The sequence below is a fragment of the Aristolochia californica genome, unplaced genomic scaffold, assembly GCF_029961685.1.
Source record: "Aristolochia californica isolate CCGP_79_NKW_82.1479 unplaced genomic scaffold, dmAriCali1.0.hap1 SCAF_2, whole genome shotgun sequence".
In the NCBI taxonomy this organism is placed as follows: Eukaryota; Viridiplantae; Streptophyta; class Magnoliopsida; order Piperales; family Aristolochiaceae; genus Aristolochia; species Aristolochia californica.
The window spans coordinates 14,467,372-14,488,282 of record NW_027181881.1 but is presented as its reverse complement, the minus strand read 5'-3'; the positions used below and the strand labels follow the sequence as shown (position 1 = coordinate 14,488,282).

The following is a 20,911-nucleotide window of genomic DNA, read 5'->3' as shown; positions in this document are numbered from 1 at the left end:
ATTGGATTTTTAGATATTTTAACCTACTCTGCTACCAATGGTTAAATCACTCTCCACAATAGAAAGACTAATATGAAGTGCATGGGGTGGAAGGACAGATGTCCAACACTCAATAGCCAAAGCGCTTGGGAGGGGGAGGGAATGATGATGCCCTTTTTGATATTTGTTGTACTCCATGTGAGACTATTCCTTAACATTCCCCCTTATGAGTAGGCCCTCTTTTTGTGGTTCTACATATGGATAATTTAGGTGGAGGTTCACATATTAGTACCTGCTCTGATACTATGTTAGACGTTGAACTAAACTAAATTAGAGGAGAACTAAACCACACCTTTACAATTAAGGGTGGTATTTATACAATTTAAAATAGAGAAGATAAACTTTACATGATAAGATAAATACAATATGGGATAATTCCTATGGGATCTTATCCGATAATTGAAGGGATTATACTTATCCTTGGCGAGTAAGAGACAAATATTGTAAACTCCCAGCAACAGTCCGGTATTCAGATGCATCAAAGAGTGTCGTGCCAGACTGAAGTGTTGAGTGTAGATGATGTGGCAAGCAGTGCAACTACAGGCTTTGCATTTGTCATGCGTGTGCGAGTAAGGAGATCAGAGATATACTAGTGTTGAGATAGAAGTAGGCCTTGAGAATGAGGAACAACTTCAATTCCGAGAAAGTAAGGCAAAGAGTCAAGATCCTTGAGTGAGAATCTCTAAGCAAGAAGGTGGACGAACATTGCCATAACTTGGTCATTGTCTCCTATAATAATGATGTCATCAATATAAACCAGAATATACAATACAATTGAACCTGTGTGAGAGATAAATAGAGAGGAGTCTGCATGAGAGTTGGTGAAGCCAGAGATGATGAGAAACTGGCGTAACTCATGATACTAAGCACGAGGTGTTAGATATTGAACTGAAGCACATTAGAGGGTGAACTGAACCATATTAGAGGATGAACTGAACCACACCTTTACAATTGAGTAAGGGTGGCATTTATACAATTTAGAATAGAGAAGATAAGTTTTACATGATAAGATAAATATAACATGGGATAGATTCAATGAAATCTTATCCGATAACTGATGGGATCATGCTTATCGCTTATCATACCCCCTCAAGATAAGCTACTTGTTAGAGAGGCCAATCTTGTCTTGTAGTAACTGAAACTGTGATTTTGGTATTGGTTATGTAAGGAGATTTGTTTCGAGGGTTCTCAGAAGGAAAAAAGACGGGAAAAGTAGTGACATTGGTAGTGGGGAAGAGTAGTGGCACTGGTAGTGGCTGGGGTGGATGAAATCGCATCGTTCGGTGAAGATATGTAGAATAGCAGTAGTTGAGGCGAATGTAATCGCATCGTCCGATAAGAGAAGTGGAAGAGTAGCGGCATTGGTAGCGGTTGGGAGGGATGGAATGGTATCGTTCGGTGAAGAGATGGAAGAGTAGCGACACTGGCAGTAGCTGGGGTGGAGGGAATCGCATCATCTGATGAAGAGATGGAAGAGTAGCGACACTAGTAGCGGCTGGGGTGAACGGAATCACGTCGTCCAAAGAAGAGATGTGGAAGAGCATTGGTATTGGTAGTGGCTGGGACGAACAGACTGCCATCATCCGGAGGAAGAGATGTAGAAGAACAACGACATTGGTAGCAACTGGAGCGGATGGAATTGAAAGTGAATCGTCTGGGTGATTCAACTTGGGAGGGTGTGGCAGAACGTGAGTTACGGGATGAGAGGCAGAAGAAGCGGAAAAAAAAAGTTTAGAGGATGGTAGATGCAAAAGATCGATATGCTCTGATACCATGTTAGATATTGAACTGAAGTACATTAGAGGATAAACTGAATCACATTAGAGGATGAACTGAACTACACCTTTACAGTTGAGTAAGAGTGATATTTATACAATTGAGAATAGAAAAGATAAACTTTACATGATAAGATAAATACAACATGGAACAGATCCAATGAAATTTTATATGATAACTGAAGGGAGTATGTTTATCCCTCATCAATTATAACCTGCAACCAATAGTTAAATCACTCTCCACAGCAAAAAGACTAATATGAAGTGCATGGGATGGAAGGTCAGATCTCTATCACTCAACAGCCAAAGAGCGGGGGAGGGGAAGGGAAGCCTTTCCTGATCTCTGTTGATACTGAGCGAGGGACTCCCTCGTTGTTAAATGAAGGGTGGTAAGGGGAAACCTTTAAGACAGAGACGGAAAATTTTGAATAATTTGACGAGCAAACTAGTTAGGTCGATTAGGTTTTCTTCTTTGGATTTTTAAATTGCAGATCAAAGAAGGTAATGGGAATGGTTGAACTCGAATCAATTAATTGGTCCTCGAGTTTGATAAAACTGGTTTGAATCATGATTGATTGTGTAAGATTCTCTCGAATTATACCCATAATGACAATAACATGACCCAATTCCTTGAAATAAAGTTGTTCTTAATAGTAGTCTAGTAGACCTGTTTTTTGGCAATATCATCAGCACGATGTGTTGAACCAAAACTTGGATTTTGTCTAGTTCCTAGGCATGCAAAAGTAGATAAATTAGACCAATCGATCAGTTTTAACCAACAAAACAATATTTGAATTAATTGATAATACTTTATTCATGATTTTAAAAAATTAAAATTGAAATATTTTTTGTTAACTAGAGAAGAAAATCTATTTATAAACGGTCGAATCTTGTTCTAAAAATCTAGGATATATAGAAATAGATGCAAATTAATTTAAGTAGTTTGAAGCTTCATCATCTAAGTCACTCTTTAATAGAAAATTTGAAAATTTCATGCCAATTGGATTTTAAAAATGTAAAAACATTGAGAAAATGAATGAAAATGCCCAAAGTCAAAAAAATTTAGAGGTGAAGGATAGTATATAAATTGGAGTAGTTTATACGAAATTGTTTATAGTACACTAGTAGATGTGCACGGCCGGCGTCCACTTCGTGCGGTTTTTCTCTTATCAAGAACGAGTCGAGCACTCGGACCTGATGAAACCACTTGTATTCTTTTCTGTCGCTTCTCGTCCTTTTTTTTAAGTTTTTGCTTACCCCTCCTACGGCGGCTCATGTGCAGTGCCCCTCTCCGTCTACGCCTTCACCCTCCCACTCCCATACATCGGCGTCGCCTCTACGCTACCGCCTGGTTTTATCGCCGGTGCAGCCATCCTCGTCATCGGTCTCTTTGTTTATACATGGGAGCCAACTGTGAGGGCGACCACCAAACTGAATCCCACTTGAAAAGAAGATCATCGTTCAACATCAATCAGAGCACACAAACTGCAGAAGAAACGTCCTGCCAGCCCCAGCTGCCTTTGTTTTCGCCCGGCAGTCGCGGCGATTTCGATTCGCATTGTTTTTTAATGGTGTTGTACCTACTTTTTCTTTGTATTTCTCATTGAAACATATCTGATCACCAGAGTGGAAGAGAGAGATGATTCAACAAAAAAATGTAGCTTCCTTCAGCATGAAAAAAAACATATCAACTGCAATAAAACCATTGTTTCAATAAGAAAGAATGGAGGGGGACCGTTTCTCGTATCTTTTTCTTTTTTTATCAGCGAACAGCACGAAGATAAGAGAATCCCCAATACTCAGCTAATGCTTGATTTCTGCTCGAAAGCGTTATGTCGTAACTGATACAGAAGGAGAAGCCAAACCAAGTCAAAGAAAGAGAGAAACATCTGTGTTGCAGAGAGTCGGAGGTCGGGGAATTAGGTGGCTACGAATCTTAAACGGTGGAGACGACAACCTCAGAAGGGAGAAGAGCAAGCAGAAGAAGAAGTACCATGATGGCGATAGGAACAAGGAGAAGCATCAAGGGCGGTGGAGGGAGCGGTGGGAGCATCAGAGGCAAGATCACCAGAGAAGCCGTCAAGGCCACCAGAATGAAGACCGAACCCGCACTGAAGTACTCAACCATCAACGTTTGGGTCGTCGTGGCCGTGGTCGTGTCCGTCGATTGGGCGTCACTCCCAAATCCTTTTCACCGCTGCAGTTCTGTAGCAGAAGAAATCATAAGTAGCTTCCTTCCTGCCGTCTACATTACCTCCTCTATGTAAAAAACTCTCGAGATCCCTCCGTTTATCTCTTTCGCATGTACTCATGACATCCACATTTGGTTTTTGTGAAGAGGGAGGTATATATACGGAGTGGGAGAGTGACAGAGATGAAACGGAGAAAGGGGGAGAGAGGAAAAGAGGTTGAGTTAACCGGGGGTTAAGAGTGTCTAGAAGACCGCTTGTGACGAGACCATTTCGCCGTTAACGTCTTCATCTAATTATGACTTTCCTTTACTGCTCTGAAACTATATTCTTCGGAAAAATCGTGGGAGCCTTTACTCCTGCTATTTGATCCACAAAACTCGTTTCGACTTTCTTCTCATGTTCTAACAAATCCCTAATCCGTTGCTTCCACTCCTCATCTCTCGCCACTTAACCACCTGACGTCCTCGCCAATTGATAACTAAGAATGGCTGCTGCAATTGTGAGATTGTGCTAGAAGGAGGGGAGCCTAGCACAAATATTGGTGGGACTCGGCGCCCGGAATGGAAAGGAAAATTCTTAACAGACCAAAATGGATTCATGAATTGACCTTCGTGACCAGCGATGGCGATGGGCCCCGCCTCCTCTGAGATTCCAAAGCTGGATGCCTAAATTGAGAAGAGTTTTTATCTAATGTTTTGCTTCCTTGTTGGCAAGTGTTGTAGCTTGCGGCGTTTACCAAACTCTCGTGATTCATATGTCCTTGCTTTGTCGATAAGAAATCATCTTTTCCACAAATGGAATGTCAGATCTGAATCTTGAATCTCATTTCCCTAGGAAAATTTGGACGTCGCATTCTAAACGTGGTTCGCCTGTGTACCGTAAAAATGCCTCCGTACGTTGACTGGGAAAATCTTTACCGGGCTTCCCAACCCGTACTTGCCGAGTCGGGGTTTGGAACGAGTTGACAAGGGACAGAATAGACGGAATTTGTAGCCTTCCAAGAAATGTTCCCGTCGTAATCCTGGTATGGCGAAGCGCCAAACCAGGTGTTAACCAAAACCCGGGTTAGTTGGGAAACCAGCGGCGGGAGATGGAAGCACCCACGTCAAAACCCGGTGACGTGTCATGCTTTCACACTTTTCCGTTGTCTTTTGGGAAATATGACTAGTCAGATACACTGAATCCTCGCCCAAAATAACTGATAATGGTCCCCACTAAGGCACACGTAGATTCAAGGGGGCTGCTCCTGTTCGCCTCTCGTCACCTTCCGCTTGGTCTCTTCCCCCACCTCCACCTTTTATTAATACTTGCTGATGCACGCGAATAAAAACAGAAACAGGATTATATTTACCAGTCTGCAGCTGGAGTATAATTTCTTATCTAAACAATCTCAAATTATTATTCTGGCTCTCAATTTGGCGCATTAAAGGGCTGCTAAGTCAAATCGATCAAACCTAATCCTTTCATAAATTGAATATTATAAATCCATTGATAGTCCACTTCAACCCATTTCACTAAGAAATCCTCTCCTATGCCAAGCAAATTCTATAAGATTAAAAAATGTTAGCAAATGTGACATTTAGGAATCATTTAAATCTACGGAAAGAAAAATAAAGAGCTTCATAAATAAAAGATAAGAGAGAAAAGCAATTGAAAGCACTTAACTACAAAAGGATTCGAACATAAAAATGTTAATCATATTTTATTATATAATAAACAAAAAAGGAAAACTATCATCATCAAAAAAGTAAATAAATAAATATAACATACAAAAGAATCACTGTTTATTAGAAAATCATAAAGATTAAAAATTAAATAAGTGCATATAGTTACATATTTTGTAGGGGGAAAACAATAGGAATGATTGACATGGAAAATTAAAACCCTAACAAAAAATTAGAAAATTACCTATTAAAATTCATAGATAAACCAAATTTTTGAATTTCAAGAAAATAAAAATAATTTATTGACTTAATTATCAAAATTGAGTACAAGGAGCTTTTATTTAAAATAGAGGAAACAAACATAACCAAATTATAGTTAAACAATCCTTTGTTGGCCCAAGTGGCTTATCAGAGGGGGGGAGGATGAATTGAGGTTTTACAATTTTAAACTTAAGGTGTGCAAGAATTATAACAAATACAAATATAAATAAATAGACAAAATTCATACACCACAATTTTAACCAAATATTTTTTTTTATCAATGTTCTCCTATTGGTATTCACCATCCAAGAATCCGTGCTTGAAAAATTCCACTAATAATATCTACAATAACTTTGAATTACAAGAAGGAGATTTTGGCTCTCCTTCAAGCCACGTGTATACAATAATAAACGTTTAAAACTTAATCTTCCCAAGAGATTAGCTAGATTCTAGCTCTAACATGCATTTTTATCTAAATTTAACAAGGTTCTAGATGAGCCTATTAGAACATAAAAAATTACAAAGTAAGGTAAAACTTACACCCTTTGAATTGTGGAGAGATAACCTTCTCCTTGAGAGTTCCAAGCTTCCAGCCTCTGATGCACAATGGAATAGATAGGTGCTTAACTAATTATGAATGCAAGGAGTTGGAACGAGAAAGGAATGATAGAGTTTTGCAAAATAGACTCTCTTTCTCAAATATAGAACTTATGAAAAAGTTTCAAGTGATCGAGAGTAAAATAAACTAGGTATGCCAATAAAATCTCATTAACATTTCAATGAGAGGTTTAGTGAGGTATTTATAAGTTCCTCAAGCCAAACTAGGTATTTTTTGTCCGTTTACAAAAAGTTGATTTCACATTGCTCGATTAGTGTAAAATATTGATCGATCAATCGAGTGTAATGACCATATTTTCTTCATAAAGTGGATTATTGATCGATGGTATGATCGACCAATATCAATCAACCTTCGTTGATTGATCATGCTTTATATTTTTGCTCTGTGCACTTCTGGTCGATCTGGCAAATGTTGATTGATCATTCTAATTCAAGTTCACTATGAGAATTTTTAAAGCAGGGGAATTTGGGTTTCTAACATATGTGAAATGTTTATATGCTCGGATAAAAACATGTTTGGATGCAAATATGTCCCAAAACTCCAAAATTTATGTAGAATTTAGGATTCCATGATAAGACCTTCAACCAAACAAAGAAGGAGCAGGAGTAGAGAGAGAGATAAAAAATCAATCACCAATGGAGGAGAAGAGAGAGAGAGTGCCTATCAAGGGAGAGAGCTTGGACGATTTGGGGAAAAAGAAGTGAGAGCTTGAAATGCTCTACCTCTGTTATGGTCTTGGGTTAAGTACTTATGTCTTCCGCTCCTAACAGGCCGCTCTTTTGGGTAGTATTGGCTAGGTGCTTAACATTTGGTATCAAAGCGGGCTCCCACGTCGAGCGTTCGAATCTCTAAGGGGGCAACCTAGAGGCCAGATTAAAATATTGGTAGGCCATAGGAACTTAACCCAGGTCCGACCAGTATCGCTAGAGTGGGACGCTGTGGACGTCGGTGTGGTGTTATGGTCCTGGGGTGAAGTACTTATGCCTTTTGCTCCTAACAGGCCGGTCTTTTGGGTAGTATTGGCTAGGTACTTAACAACCTCTTAGTCAAGGCCTCTATTTATACCTTTTACAATGTCCTTTTAGGGCAACAACATTATAAAAGAAGAGACATAAAAAAGACAAGTATTTACAACTTCATGCCATCTTTATGAGAAGTCTTCTTATTTAACCATATGCCACCTCTTAGATGTGTGGACTTTCGTTTCTTGGAGTGGGCTTGAGTCCATTCTTCTAACACTTTTCTTGGACGTGTGGTCTTGAGCCCACTCTTCTAACACTCTCCCTCAAGCTGGAGGAGGAGAAAAAAACATCATAGATACCCAACTCGTCACATATAAAGGATAGGATATTAGATGTAAACGGTTTTGTAAGAATATATGCTACTTGCTCTTGTGATGAAACATGTTTGAGGGAGATATATTTAATGGTATTGGGTTTAAGTACTTGGCTTTCCGCTACCTACCTGGCCGGTCTTTTGGGTAGTATTGGCTAGGTGTTTAACATTTGGTATATGAGTGGGTACCCACGTCGCGAGTTCGAATCCCTGAGGGGGCGACCTAGCGGTGTTTCTAGAGTGGGTCGTCACTAGAGTGGGCCATCGCTAGAGTAGGCCGTCGCTAGAGTGGGCCGCCGTGGTCGTCAGCTCGTGAAGGTGGGATGTGATGTTATGGTCCTGGGTTAAGTACTTGGCTTTTCGCTACCTACCAGGCCGGTCTTTTGGGTAGTATTAGTTAGGTGCTTAACATCCGTTTAAAATTTCTCTTGTATAAAGTGACAGTCAACTTCGATGTGTTTGGTATTTTCATGGAAGACTGGATTTGAAGTAATATGAATGAATGTTTAGTTATCTCAATGTAGACACTTAGAACCTCCTTTATAAAATCCTAATTTGGTAAGAAGAGATCTAATCTATAGGAGTTCACTGACTGTGTGAACCATAGCCCTGTATTTAGGTTTTGCACTAGATCTTGCAACCACATTTTGCTTCTTACTTCTCCATGTAACCAGGTTCCTCCCAATAATAGTGCAATATCCAGAAGTGGACTTCCAATCATCAGGTGATCCAGCCCAATCCACATCTGAGAAACTTTCTATGTTGAAATGGTCATTTTTCTTATAAATCAATCCTCTTCTTGAGGCTCCTTTTAAACATCATAATATTCTCTCCAAAGCCTGCCAATGGGTAAGTTGTGGTTTATGCTTGTACTGACTAGCCACACTTACAACATATGATACGTTTGGTCTAGTAATTGTGAGGTAGATAAGTTTGCCCACAAGTCTTTGATATTTTCCAATATTAATATCTTCTCTAGAACTTGTACATAATTTTACATTCGCATCCATAGGTGTGTCAGCTGGGTGACACCCCATCATTCATGTTTCTTCGAGGAGGTCTAAGACATATTTCCTTTGAGACAATATTATCCCATGTTTGGACTGAAGAACTTTTATGCCCAAAAAATATTTAGAAGTCCAAGATCTTTAGTTTTGAATTCATGACATATTATGTTTTTTAATTCTTGTATGCTATGCGTATCATATTTGGACTTATTGCTACATCTATGATATTTGGTTCAAGCTGGGATCACTTCCATTACTTCCCAGCTTGAGGGGGAGAAATACAAGAAGTACAAGAAAGAGGTATTTTATTCCTTATGTTGTGGATAAGTTTATGTGATCAAAATATTCAAGAAAGGGGGAGCACAAAAGATGCAGCTTCTACATCTAAGAAAAAAAATATTTATATCGGATTATGATTATTTCATGGGTCCTTCCACAAGGTTTATTATTTTGGTTCGTGTTATATGTGTTGGAAGATGGTCGTGTTACAGTACAGCTACTGCTATTAGGTCTCTTTGGATGAAATACTATTATTGAAGAAGAGGTGGCCTCAGTACCTTTTCCCATACTATAATTTATTTGACTCTAAAAAATATCACGGTTGGGACACCATGAGAGTCGGTGCTCTAATTGTGACACCATGATAAATTTACCTCTAAAAAATATCCCGGTTGAGAGTCAGTGTCCGGATTAGGACACCATTATAAATAAACCCATTACACTATTGCATGGAAGGGCGCAATAGCGTGAGGGGGAGTGTTGGAAGATGAAAGCATATTGGAAGATGTGCCATTTTATACAAAAGTATTTTATACATTATTTGCAGCAAGCTGGGAGTTCATGTCGTTCTCTCACCCCCAGCTTGAGGGGGAGTGTTGGAAGATAAGCTCAAGCCCACACGACCAAGGAAGACCCACATATCTAAGATTATTATAAGATGGGCCACATGACCAAGGAAGACCCACAAGATAGGCCCAACCCATAAGAAGTAGGATGATTACCCATAAGAAGTAGGATGATTACCATGAGTTGGCATCCTTATCACATCAGTTGGATGATCAAGAAAGACTCCTAGTTCTACTCAAGTTGTTTAGATAGACTTAATTAATTTATACTTACTTAAATTGAAGAGTTAGAGTTGTAATGTAATTAGGATTGAATGATAAGTTGTATAAGGACTCTACATCTTCCTCTACTATAAATAGAGGTTCATGTACTCTGATTACAACAAGTTATTGATGTCAATGAAGTATTTTTATTTTCCATAAATTCAACAGGGTATCAGAGCATGTTATGTGAGTTGACTTGGTCAACTCACAGAGGTAATGTGATCCTTTCCTCTAAACCCTAACCCTAGGTCTAGGTTCGTAGTTATTTTTTTTCAGTCCATACACCCGTAGATTTTGTTGTAATTTCACCTCTCTAAGTAGTTTTTCATATTGTAATTTATATATTTACGGATAAATATTTGAGTCTACTTTCCAAAGAAGAATGATTTGTTCCAATCGGAGTTATCTACAAAGAGATATCGATATTTGAATAAGCGAAGGTCAGTTTGCGAAAAAGGTTCGATCAGTAGCAGCAATCTTCAGATTTCAAGGCATTTTTTGCTATCAAGAAGTAGACTTTATATGGAGAAATATATATCAAACGAAATATTTGTAAGTCTAATCTTTACCTATTCAACCATTTTTTTATATGAGCTATCTACAAAGAGAAATCGATATTTGAAGCAGCAAAGGTCAGATTATGAAGAGATTCGAGCTGCAGCAGAAAACCTCAAATTCTGAGGTATTTTATGCTAGAGAATTTATATGGAGAATTATATATCAACAAAAATATATATAAGTCTATTATTTTACCTATTCAACCAATCCTCGGTATGATATTTTTATAAGGAGAAATTGATCTTTGAAGAGTCAATGGTCATTCTGGAAAAACAGGAGAAACAATATTTAGTTCGGCCAGATGACAGAGACCGAAAAATATATAAGATTATTTATTTTCTGAAAATTATATTTTATGAAGAGAAGTTATACTTGGATGAAAGGTATTTAATTCTACTTTAAGAAGGAAAAAAATTTCATGTCAATCTGATCTATATTGAAAGATGTATTCGAATTGGAAAAATCAAAGGTCATGTTGGTATTCTGTTACATTGAAAATCTGAATTTATGCCCAATGTTTTGTGTCACTTTTTGAGTTGAAATATTAGAAAAATATCTCACTTATTTATACATATTTTTTATTTGGACTATTGCTACATCAATGATATTTGGTTCAAGCTGGGATCACTGCCATTACCTCCTAGCTTGAAGGGGAGAAGTAGAAGAAGTACAAGAAATATGTATTTTTCCTTATGTTGTGGATAAGTTTATGTGACAAAAATATTCAAGAAAGGGGGAGCACAACAGATGAAGCTTGTGCATCAATGAAGAAATTTTTATATTAGATTATTTCATGGGTTCTTTTATAAAGATTATTATTTAGTTCGTGTTATATGTGTTGGAAGGTGGTCGTGTTATATTCAGTTGCAACTATTATGTCTCTTTGGGGACATTATTAGTGAATAAGAGGTGGCCTCATGTCATCATTTATTTTACCCCGTCAAAAAGATCAAAATTGTTTGTGGTTAGGAGTCCACAACGGAGGAACTTCATCCCGGTAAAAAAGATGAAAATTATTTGTGGTTGGAAGTTCATGACGGAGGAACTTCATCCCCGTAAAAAAGATGAAAATTATTTGTGGTTGTAAGTCCATGACGGAGGAACTTATGATTACATCTATGTTATCCCCCCTTGTAATGACTTTTATGTCTCCTACCACTAGAGAGTCGTTGTCTTGTGGAGGGACACGGTGGTGGACACTTCAGAGCAATGCCGAGAGACACACTACTGATAGCAGTGGAGTGTGCCCTACATCCAACATTAAGACTGGACTATGAAGCAATGACTTACCGGCTAGGAGTAATTTTTACTCTCACTTATAATGCCATAGGGCCTCATGGAAGGACGCAACAACATGAGGGGGAATGTTGGAAGATGAATGCATATTGGAAGATGTGCCATTTTATACATCATTTGCAGCAAGTTGGGAGTTCATGTTGTTCTCTCACCTCCAGCTTGAGGGGGAGTGTTGGAAGATAAGTTCAAGCCCACACGACCAAGGAAAACCCACATATCTAAGATTATTATAAGATGGGCCACATGACCAAGGAAGACCCACAAGATGGGCCCAAGCCCATAAGAAGTAGGACCCACAATGATTACCATGAGTTGGCATCCTTATTACATCAGTTGGATGATCAAGAAGGACTCCTAGTTCTACTCAAGTTGTTTAGATAGATTTACTTAATTTAGACTTACTTAAATTGAAGAGTTAGAGTTGTAATGTAATTAGGATTGAATGATAAGTTGTATAAGGACTCTTTATCCTCCTCTACTATAAATAGAGGTTCATGTACTCTGATTAAAATAAGTTATTGATGTCAATGAAGTATTTCTCTTTTCCATAAATTCACCAACTAGCTAACATCTTTATCACAAAAGTTGGAAGATCAATAAGGACTCACAAAGGCATCTTTATCTTATGGTCACATCCTGGAAGAGTTCTAGTTTGAGTTATGTTTGTCTTTTATCTATAATGAGTTATTTAATTATGGTAGGAGTTATATTTAAGTGTTAGAGTTTAGGTGTAATTGGGACAAAGGTAGTTTTATTATAATTGAACTCTACTACCTTCCTCTATTATAAATAGAGGTTCATGTACTCTGAGTATAATAAATTAATGAAGTCAATGAAGTATTTCTCTTTTCCATAAATTCAACAGTAATGTTGTGTGGTAAGGCATGAATATACACCTCAAGAATCTTGCAATTTTTATGGCAAAACATCTAATTGAAAATAAAATTAAAATAACAAGATAATTGATTGTAGTTTACTAACTTGAACCTACTTGGAAGGGTAGTATGTTAACTCTCAGGTATCTTTGCACCTTTAAGCTGCAAGAGAAAAGTAACCGGAAAGTTAAAACAACTCTTATTCTTTAAATTAACAACGCTCGTGAATTATGGATAGTAATTCTAAATATTACTATCTTTATGCCAAATTTTCCATTATGATTAAATTCTAAATATGACTCATAAAAGCAAAAACCTGGGGCTCACTAATGTAACGATTTTTATTGAAATTCTAGTGTACGCATAATAGGATACTCCTTGTGGGCCCTTTTTCTATAACAAAAGTGAGAGAAGGGTGGAGCAATGTTGGGTTTAAGTTATTAATTTCAATGTCTTTTATCTTGCTTCTATAATTCATTATGTTTATGATTTAGTTTTATGATGCATCAACTATGGCTGGTTCATAACACATAGCAAATTTCAAGGTTGATCTTATCTGAAATAAGGATAATCTGTTTCTTTGCATGGCTATTAAATCACATGCATGGCACCTTCTTTCAAATTAGTCCCTTCATATTCTACCTAATGGCAAGAGAAGATAATTGTATAAGACAATCCCACCTAACCAGTCTTGTAAAGCTATTGGAATAGAGTGATGAGCCCTTCTAGACCCTCTATCCTTTAGGCATTTTCTAGCTGCATCATATTATAGATTAGAAGGTCGACAACCTCCTCTAGATACATCCAATGGTGCCAGCCTAACATGGTAGCTAATTGCACCTAGTGATAGAGATAAAGATAAACATAGTGATAGATATAAAGATAATGATAGAAATAAAGATAACTAGTGATTGAATTAGAGACAGACTCAAATTATAGAGTTCTAATCACCTCCAGTCTCTGTGTAATTCTATAAATAGATTACACCTGATCAATGATAATCACGACAATATCATTCTTCATTCTTATATTCTATATGGTATTAAAGCTCCCAATCGATTAATCAGAAAAGTTTATCGTCCTTGGAAATACTTATCGAAAGCAGTCTTCGTCGCTGCAACCCACTACCATCACCCATACCTGGTACGTTTCTCTTCTCCTTCTCCGTGCAATCTCGTCGGAGATATTTTTGAAAAAAAAATCCTACCATTGACCACCCTCGCCGTCACTACTGCCCCTGCTGCCACCGTTGCCACTAATGCCACTGCTGCGTCAGACGCCCTCGTTGCCGTCCATCTTCACCGTCGTCGCCTGCCACCGTCGTTCACTATGTCGGCGACAACTCTCTTCTTTCTTCAAACTTCCTCAAGCCATCACCATCGTCGTTGCCTCTGTTGCCGTCCGCTCCACCGACAACCACTCCAGCATAGCACATAACCCTCCACACTTCCTTGCTCTTCCTTCGCTCTTCTGTCGTCGCTGATTTCCTGTCGAAATCAGTCCACCCCGCTGGCGTCGTCTGCTCTGCCGGCAACCACCATCGTCAGTGTGTAGTACAAAACCCCCACCGTCCACTCTGTTCGACATTGCGCCTCACATGATCGCCTGTCGCCAGATTTTCACCACCATTGCCGGTAACCATTACCGGTAACCATTGCTGATCAACTACAGGCACCGTCGTCACTCTCCTCGCCGTCGCCGCCATTCACCCCTCCGGCCACAACATCGACGACCCCAGCCTACCGGCGCCGCCCAGCCCCCACCGCGCATCTCGGTGACCTAAGTTCAGGGGGAAAAATTATTTCCCCCCTTGGACACGCTGTCCCCTGCACATACATGCGCAAAGTGCGAACTCACATGTGGCTTTCATACGTGTGAGTTTCTCATGTGTGGCAATTTTTTATATTAAAAAACACCCTCACTAAAGAACCTTTTCATCCTCCGTACAATGCGATTCCACCAGCACCAGCCGCTGACTTTCCACCTGATGATGCAATTCCATCCGCCCCAGCCGCTACCTTTCCACTTGACGATGCAATTTTATCTGCCCTAGCCACTGTACTTCCTTCGGATGATGGAATTATGTCCACCCCAACCGCCTCTAGTGTCGCTACTCTTCCACCGAATGATGCAATTCCGTCCGCACCAGCCGCCTCCAGTGCCGCTGCTCTTCCACCAAACAATGTGATTCCGTCCATCCTAGCAGCCTCTAGTGTCGTTGCACTTCCTTCAGATGATGCAATTTCGCCTGCCCTAGTTGGCTCCAGTGCCGCGACTCTACTCAACCACTACCAGTGCCGCTGCTCTCTCCAAACCACTTCCAAGAACATGCTTTTTCTTTTTGAAGATCAAGATTGGACTCTCCTCTCGGACCTCTATCTTGCGGGGGCATGATAGAGATAAAGCTAAACATAGTAATAGATATAAAGATAATGATAGAGATAAAGATAACTAGTGATTGAATTTGAGACAAACTCAAATTATAGAGTTCTAATCACCCACATTCTCTGTGTAATTTTATATATAGAGTATACCTGATCAATGATAATCATGACAATATTATTCTTCATTCTTATATTATACACCTAGTAGGGTGCTGCAATTCCTATTGGCAACAACACATGGTATGATTCTTACCTCTTACTCTTTTGTACTCAACTTAGAAGAGAACCTAATGTGTAACCTTTGTAGGAAACCCATTTCTTAATGAATTAAATTTGAATTTTCAGTAATAGTTTGGGTTTGTATCCATTGATACCCTTATTGAAGTCAAACTTTGGAACCAACCCAAACTCCTAGTAGTTTGAGTTGTCGCATTAAAATTTAAAATTTAAGAACTACAAAGGCAGCCACAATTTACAACCTAGTAACATAAAGCAATAAAACACTACAGGGGTAATTGAAATTTCAGAACTTGAGCTCTTTCCAAGCTTTTCAGTTTGCTGTAAAAAACTTCTTCTTGAATGCAGAAAGCTTTGAGAGTTTTTATAAAGGAGTTAGGTGCTTTCAGACTTTCATTCAAAATGATTGTCAACAACATGATTTCAAATCTACAGTTTTAAGTCACATATGGCAAACCACTATTGCTTCAAGGATGCTCTGGATTGACACCCTAATTTAAATATGGCAGCTAAGGCTTCACATATGAATGTTAAAAAGCATTGGAGAAAAGAAGCAACCTTGTTGAATTCCCGAAGAATATTTCTTACTCAATCTTCTTTCTAATTAGTCTTTTTCTAATTTCAAGGATCCTCCTTGTGGGCCATTTTTCTATAATAGAAGGGAGAGAAGTGAGGGTGGGACAATGTTGGGTACTAAATTATTAATTTCAATGATTTTTATGTTGCTTCTATAATTCATTAGGTTTATGATTTAGTTCCCCGAGGCATCAGCTATGGTTGATGCATAATCACATAAGAAATTTCAAGGTTGATCTCATCTATAATAAGGATAATATGTTTATTTGCATATATGGAACAAGTAGTCTTAAACAATTAATCTGATTTAGTCATTTGTTGTGGCAAGAAAACCATCAAAATATCATGGCCAAACCATCAACATATTCTTAGTCCTTTTTAAATATTTCGCTAACCTTTGTCCCGGTGTGCTTTTCTAACTTGGTATAAGCAAGTTTTCCAAATTACTTGGTCTGCGAATATAATTATGAAATACAGAATTTGACTAAGAAAGGTCTTTCAAGAAACATATCACTAGAAAAATTGAACTCTATTGAATGAAGGCACAACACAAAGAGAGAGAGAGAGAGAGAGCATTAGGAGGGAAAATCTCAACAATTATCATTAGTCATTTACACTGCATTAAGGTAATTATATGCCTTGAAGTACATTGCAAAGAAAGATCTAAGACTAAATGTCAACATTAAATACTGGATAAACTAAAATCTAAAAAATGAGTTAAAAAGAGCTTTCAAAATCGAGAACTTATTGTTATACTGCCTAGAATCAGCAATTTGGTAAATAACAACATTATTCTGATCAAGTCCTATTTTTGTTAATCATTTTACTCATGTGTCAATAGAAATAAACCAGTTCTATCAAAAGTAACATTTACTATTAATCAAAAGGTACCAACTAATAACAATTTACAACACATAAATAAAAAAATACTTAATAATTGGCACTGAACATTGAAACCCTAAAGAACATCTCACCCAACTCCTCTAATCCCACCTATGACATTTCATATAGAAACTATCCCCAGTTTCATAGCTACAACACTCACATGAGGGCAGCATTCCAATTTTGGTTTAAACTAAAATTGAGGCAGGCAGGACGATCACACTCGGGAGGGGCAATCAGAGGTATCAATCAGATTTTTTATTGCTGGATGAGAATTGGACAGGAATGAGTTAATATGATAGGGTTATAGAGATGGACCCACCAAACCGGGAAAGACAGTGGTGGGCTCCCATGTGTTGTTGAGTTAGTTCAGTGCAAATCTTTTCATGACGTTCTGTCACCAATTCAACAATCTCTTTAAAGTAGAAGCAATTCATGAGGACCCACCACATTTGGTCTTCTTGGGTTAAGTTCTGGTGCTCAGAATCCGAATCAAAATCAAAGGTGGCACATTCATGATTCGTCTTTCTTCAGGTTCCTGCGGACTTTAGACTTTAGGCGCTATTCAATTTCAAATTCGCCACTTTCCGTGGTCACAGTGGAAGACCGCCGTAGGATTTTTTATTTTATTTTATTTTTGTTTTGAAATGATTATAATGGACCCTGTTCGGTTCATGTGGACAGCAGTCAGCGTAGCAACACCAATTAGCCACCGAAGTAGAAGTAGCAACCGGTAGTGGGATTCGATTTCCAGAGTTGAATGACTCATTCTTATCTGTTTTTTTTGTTATTTTTTAGAACGTAAGAAACAAAAACGGTAGCCACCGAAGGCACGCGTTTGTCTGGCCCATGTGCCATGCATTACCTACTATAAAATAATACCTGTTCAATGGGTTTTTATTTTTCACATGTGTCGCTGCATGGGCTATGGAGTTTGTTGTGGCCTGTACTACGGTTTGAGGACATGACATGTTGGAAATACATGTAGGTATTAAGAATAATATTGTTTGCCATGATTGCCTATCTTGATGATAAAATTATAGAATAAAAATGGCCAACTATATTGGTTTCATAATCTTCCTTCTTCTTTCTTGACAATTTTTAAAAGTATAAATATTTTATACCTTGTTCAAATATTATGTAAATGCTTATATATATCTTTATTTCATACAAATTTGCATGTACTCTTGTGACATAAAACACGCTCACGCTCCTAGAGATATTATGTCAACTGATTACAACTGTTATAGAAAAAAATGTACTTAAAAACGAAACATAAACTTTTTGGATCTAAAGTTACTCAGTAAATTTTGGGTTGCAAGGGTAGAATAACCATCTTCCTAATTACCTTGAAACTTCTTTTTGAGTTTCATAGAAAACCTTTTCCAAACTTAAAAGGAAATATTTTGAAAATACTTTTAAATTTTTACAAAGTACTTGTGTTAAAATTTATCAAAAGCTATTTAAATATATAAAAATTATATTTTATAATATTTACCAAAATAAAAATTATATTTTATAATATTTACCAAAATAAAAATTTTAAAATAAAAATAAAAGTGTTTGGTTTATAGTTATAAAACTCGATTTTGATTGGCTTGACTGGTTAAACTGGCTTCAATTGCACTTGAGCTCCCTATCTGGGTTCCGAAACTTAAAAAATTGGATTTAGAGAAGAAGTGGCTGACCCAACCACATCAACCGGTTAGACCATTGAACTGGCTGGCTTGGACGTATCAGCCGTGTCACACGCACGGGAGAAACTTTCTATTCCATGCGCAAATGGGGCGGGGGTGCTCTCCCCGCCTTCATACAATAATGGGGAAGGCAGCATATGCCTTTGCCTCCCTCCCCATCTCTCTGAAATTGTAGAGGGAAAGGGGCTTCCTCATCTAAATTGTTGTGTTAAATCTTAGAATTCCATTAGTGAGGTCTTAGAGAACTTTGTTTAAAGACTAGGTGAAGAAAGGTAGAAGAGAGACTAAGTTAGAAGGTGAAGTAGTTGAGCGTAAAAAAAGAGAAGAGGAGGATAATTAGAGTGGTGAAGTGAGGTTTGGGGAGTTTAGGGTTTTGAAGTGAAGCCCTAATCCTTCCCTTTAACTTTTATATAATGACTTGAAGATAAAACATTACATAAATACCATCTAACCTGAGGACTAAAAATATATGATAAATTACAACTATGTTATTCTTCTTCTTGTCATCTAATACTTTCCCTCGAGCTGGTGCAAAAATATCATAAACCCCCCAACTTGGAGTCGTGTTTAGTATCTTTGAAGCAACCCGTTTTTTAAATATGTTAGCTAATTGACCTTGAGATGAGACATGCTCAAGACTTATGACAACAACTTATAAATTTTTCTCTAACAAAATTGCAATCAACGTCGATATACTTTGTCTTCTCACTGAAGATTGGATTTGAGGCAATACGGATGACTGCTTGGCTATCACAATGGAGTTTCATTGCAGTATCTCTACTGAACCCCAATTCTATAAGAAGTGACTTGACCCATATTAGTTCACTCATTGCATGTGTCATGGCCTTGTATTTGCCTCTACAGTAGATTGAACAACTACATTTTTCTTCTTGCTCATCCGTGTTACCAAATTTTCTCCCACTAATATGCAATAGCAAGAGAGATATTTTGTATCATTCGAAGAACCTGCTCAATCAGTATTTTCAAAGCCTTTAATATTTATCTGACCATGACATTTGTATAATAATCCTTGTCAGGGGATCTCTTTAAGTATCACAGTATCCATTCTAGAGCTTGCTATTGAGAGCTTTGTTAGATTCCAGGGTTTCATCATTAGAAGGCCTACGGTTTAGAAGAAGGGAAGAGAAGAAGTAGAAGAGACAAAAAAAAGAGCAAATGAGGCAAGAGAGAGGGAACAAGTTTGAGAGAAGGCTAGGGCTTTCTTAGGGGGAAAATGAGAGCACATTATGAGCTTTCCCCCTCACTTAATTATCTATAGATAAGAGGGCTGGAAGCCGTAATACATGTAAAGAAAAAAAGAACTCAAACTCTAACGTAATTATACCCTATGCCACTCCTTCACTTAATTATATAGAACGCCACTCATACTTCTTTAACACTCCCCCCTTAATCTGGTGAAAAAATATCAAATATTCCCATCTTGGAACATGTATTAGAGAGAAACTTTGCAACATCTGCTAGTTGGTTGTTGGAGGCTATGTACTACATCGATATAACACCAACTTGTAACTTTTCTCGAACGAAATGACAATCTAACTCAATGTGTTTAGTCATTTCATAAATACAAGGTTGGTTGCAATATGAATGGCAACATGAATATCACATTGAAGCTGCGTATGCTTAGTTATCTGGAACCCAAACTCGTTCATGAGGGATTTAAGCCATAATAGCTCACTTACTGAATGTGTCATAACGCTATATTCGACCTCAGCACTTGACCATGCCACAACTTTCCGTTTCTTGCTTCTCCATGTGACCAAATTACATCCTATTGCCGTATAGTACCCAAAGGTGGATTTTCTATCATTTGGAGAGCCTGCCCAATTAACATTTGCAAAACCCTCAATATCAATATGTCCACGGGATTTAAACACTACATTTGACTAAGATTTTTCTTCAAATATTAAAGAATTTTCTCCTAGGCCATCCAATGAGACTGTTGATGTTGGTACATGAATTGATTGATAACACTAACTGAACATAATATATCTACTCTTGTAACTATGAGATAAATCAACTTTCCAACCAACTGTTGAAAGTGGGTAAGGGCAACATCACTACTAGTTTTAGCACATGAACATCCAATTCCATAGGTGTATCACCTGGTTTACAACCAAGCATCCCGATTTCCTTTAAGAGGTCAAGTACATATTTTCTCCATGATAAAATAATGTTGTATCTAGATTGAAGGACTTCTATACCAAGGAAGTATTTGAGAAGTCCTAGGTCTTTGGTTTGAAACTCTATTGTGAACTCTGACCATGGATCGAGTAATTCTTCGGTGGGAGAGGGTTTCTTGTATTTCTGAATCCGAATCTGGTCTCTTGGTTCTGCCCAGACGACCTATGGTGACTAATGAAGGATTATAGCGAGATGGAAGAGTG

General features: G+C 37.9%; 1 protein-coding gene across 1 annotated transcript in view; it reads left to right on the top strand.

Moving 5' to 3' along the window:
* Positions 1-3,593, top strand: part of LOC137955687 (protein CLT1, chloroplastic-like) — a 39,022-nt gene extending 35,429 nt beyond the window's left edge. Inside the window, exon 10 of the mRNA XM_068802754.1 lies at positions 3,097-3,593. Coding sequence (XP_068658855.1) covers positions 3,097-3,260 — 164 coding nt within the window. The 3' untranslated portion in view covers positions 3,261-3,593. The remainder of the gene's footprint in view (positions 1-3,096) is intronic.
* Positions 3,594-20,911: the final 17,318 nt, after the last annotated feature.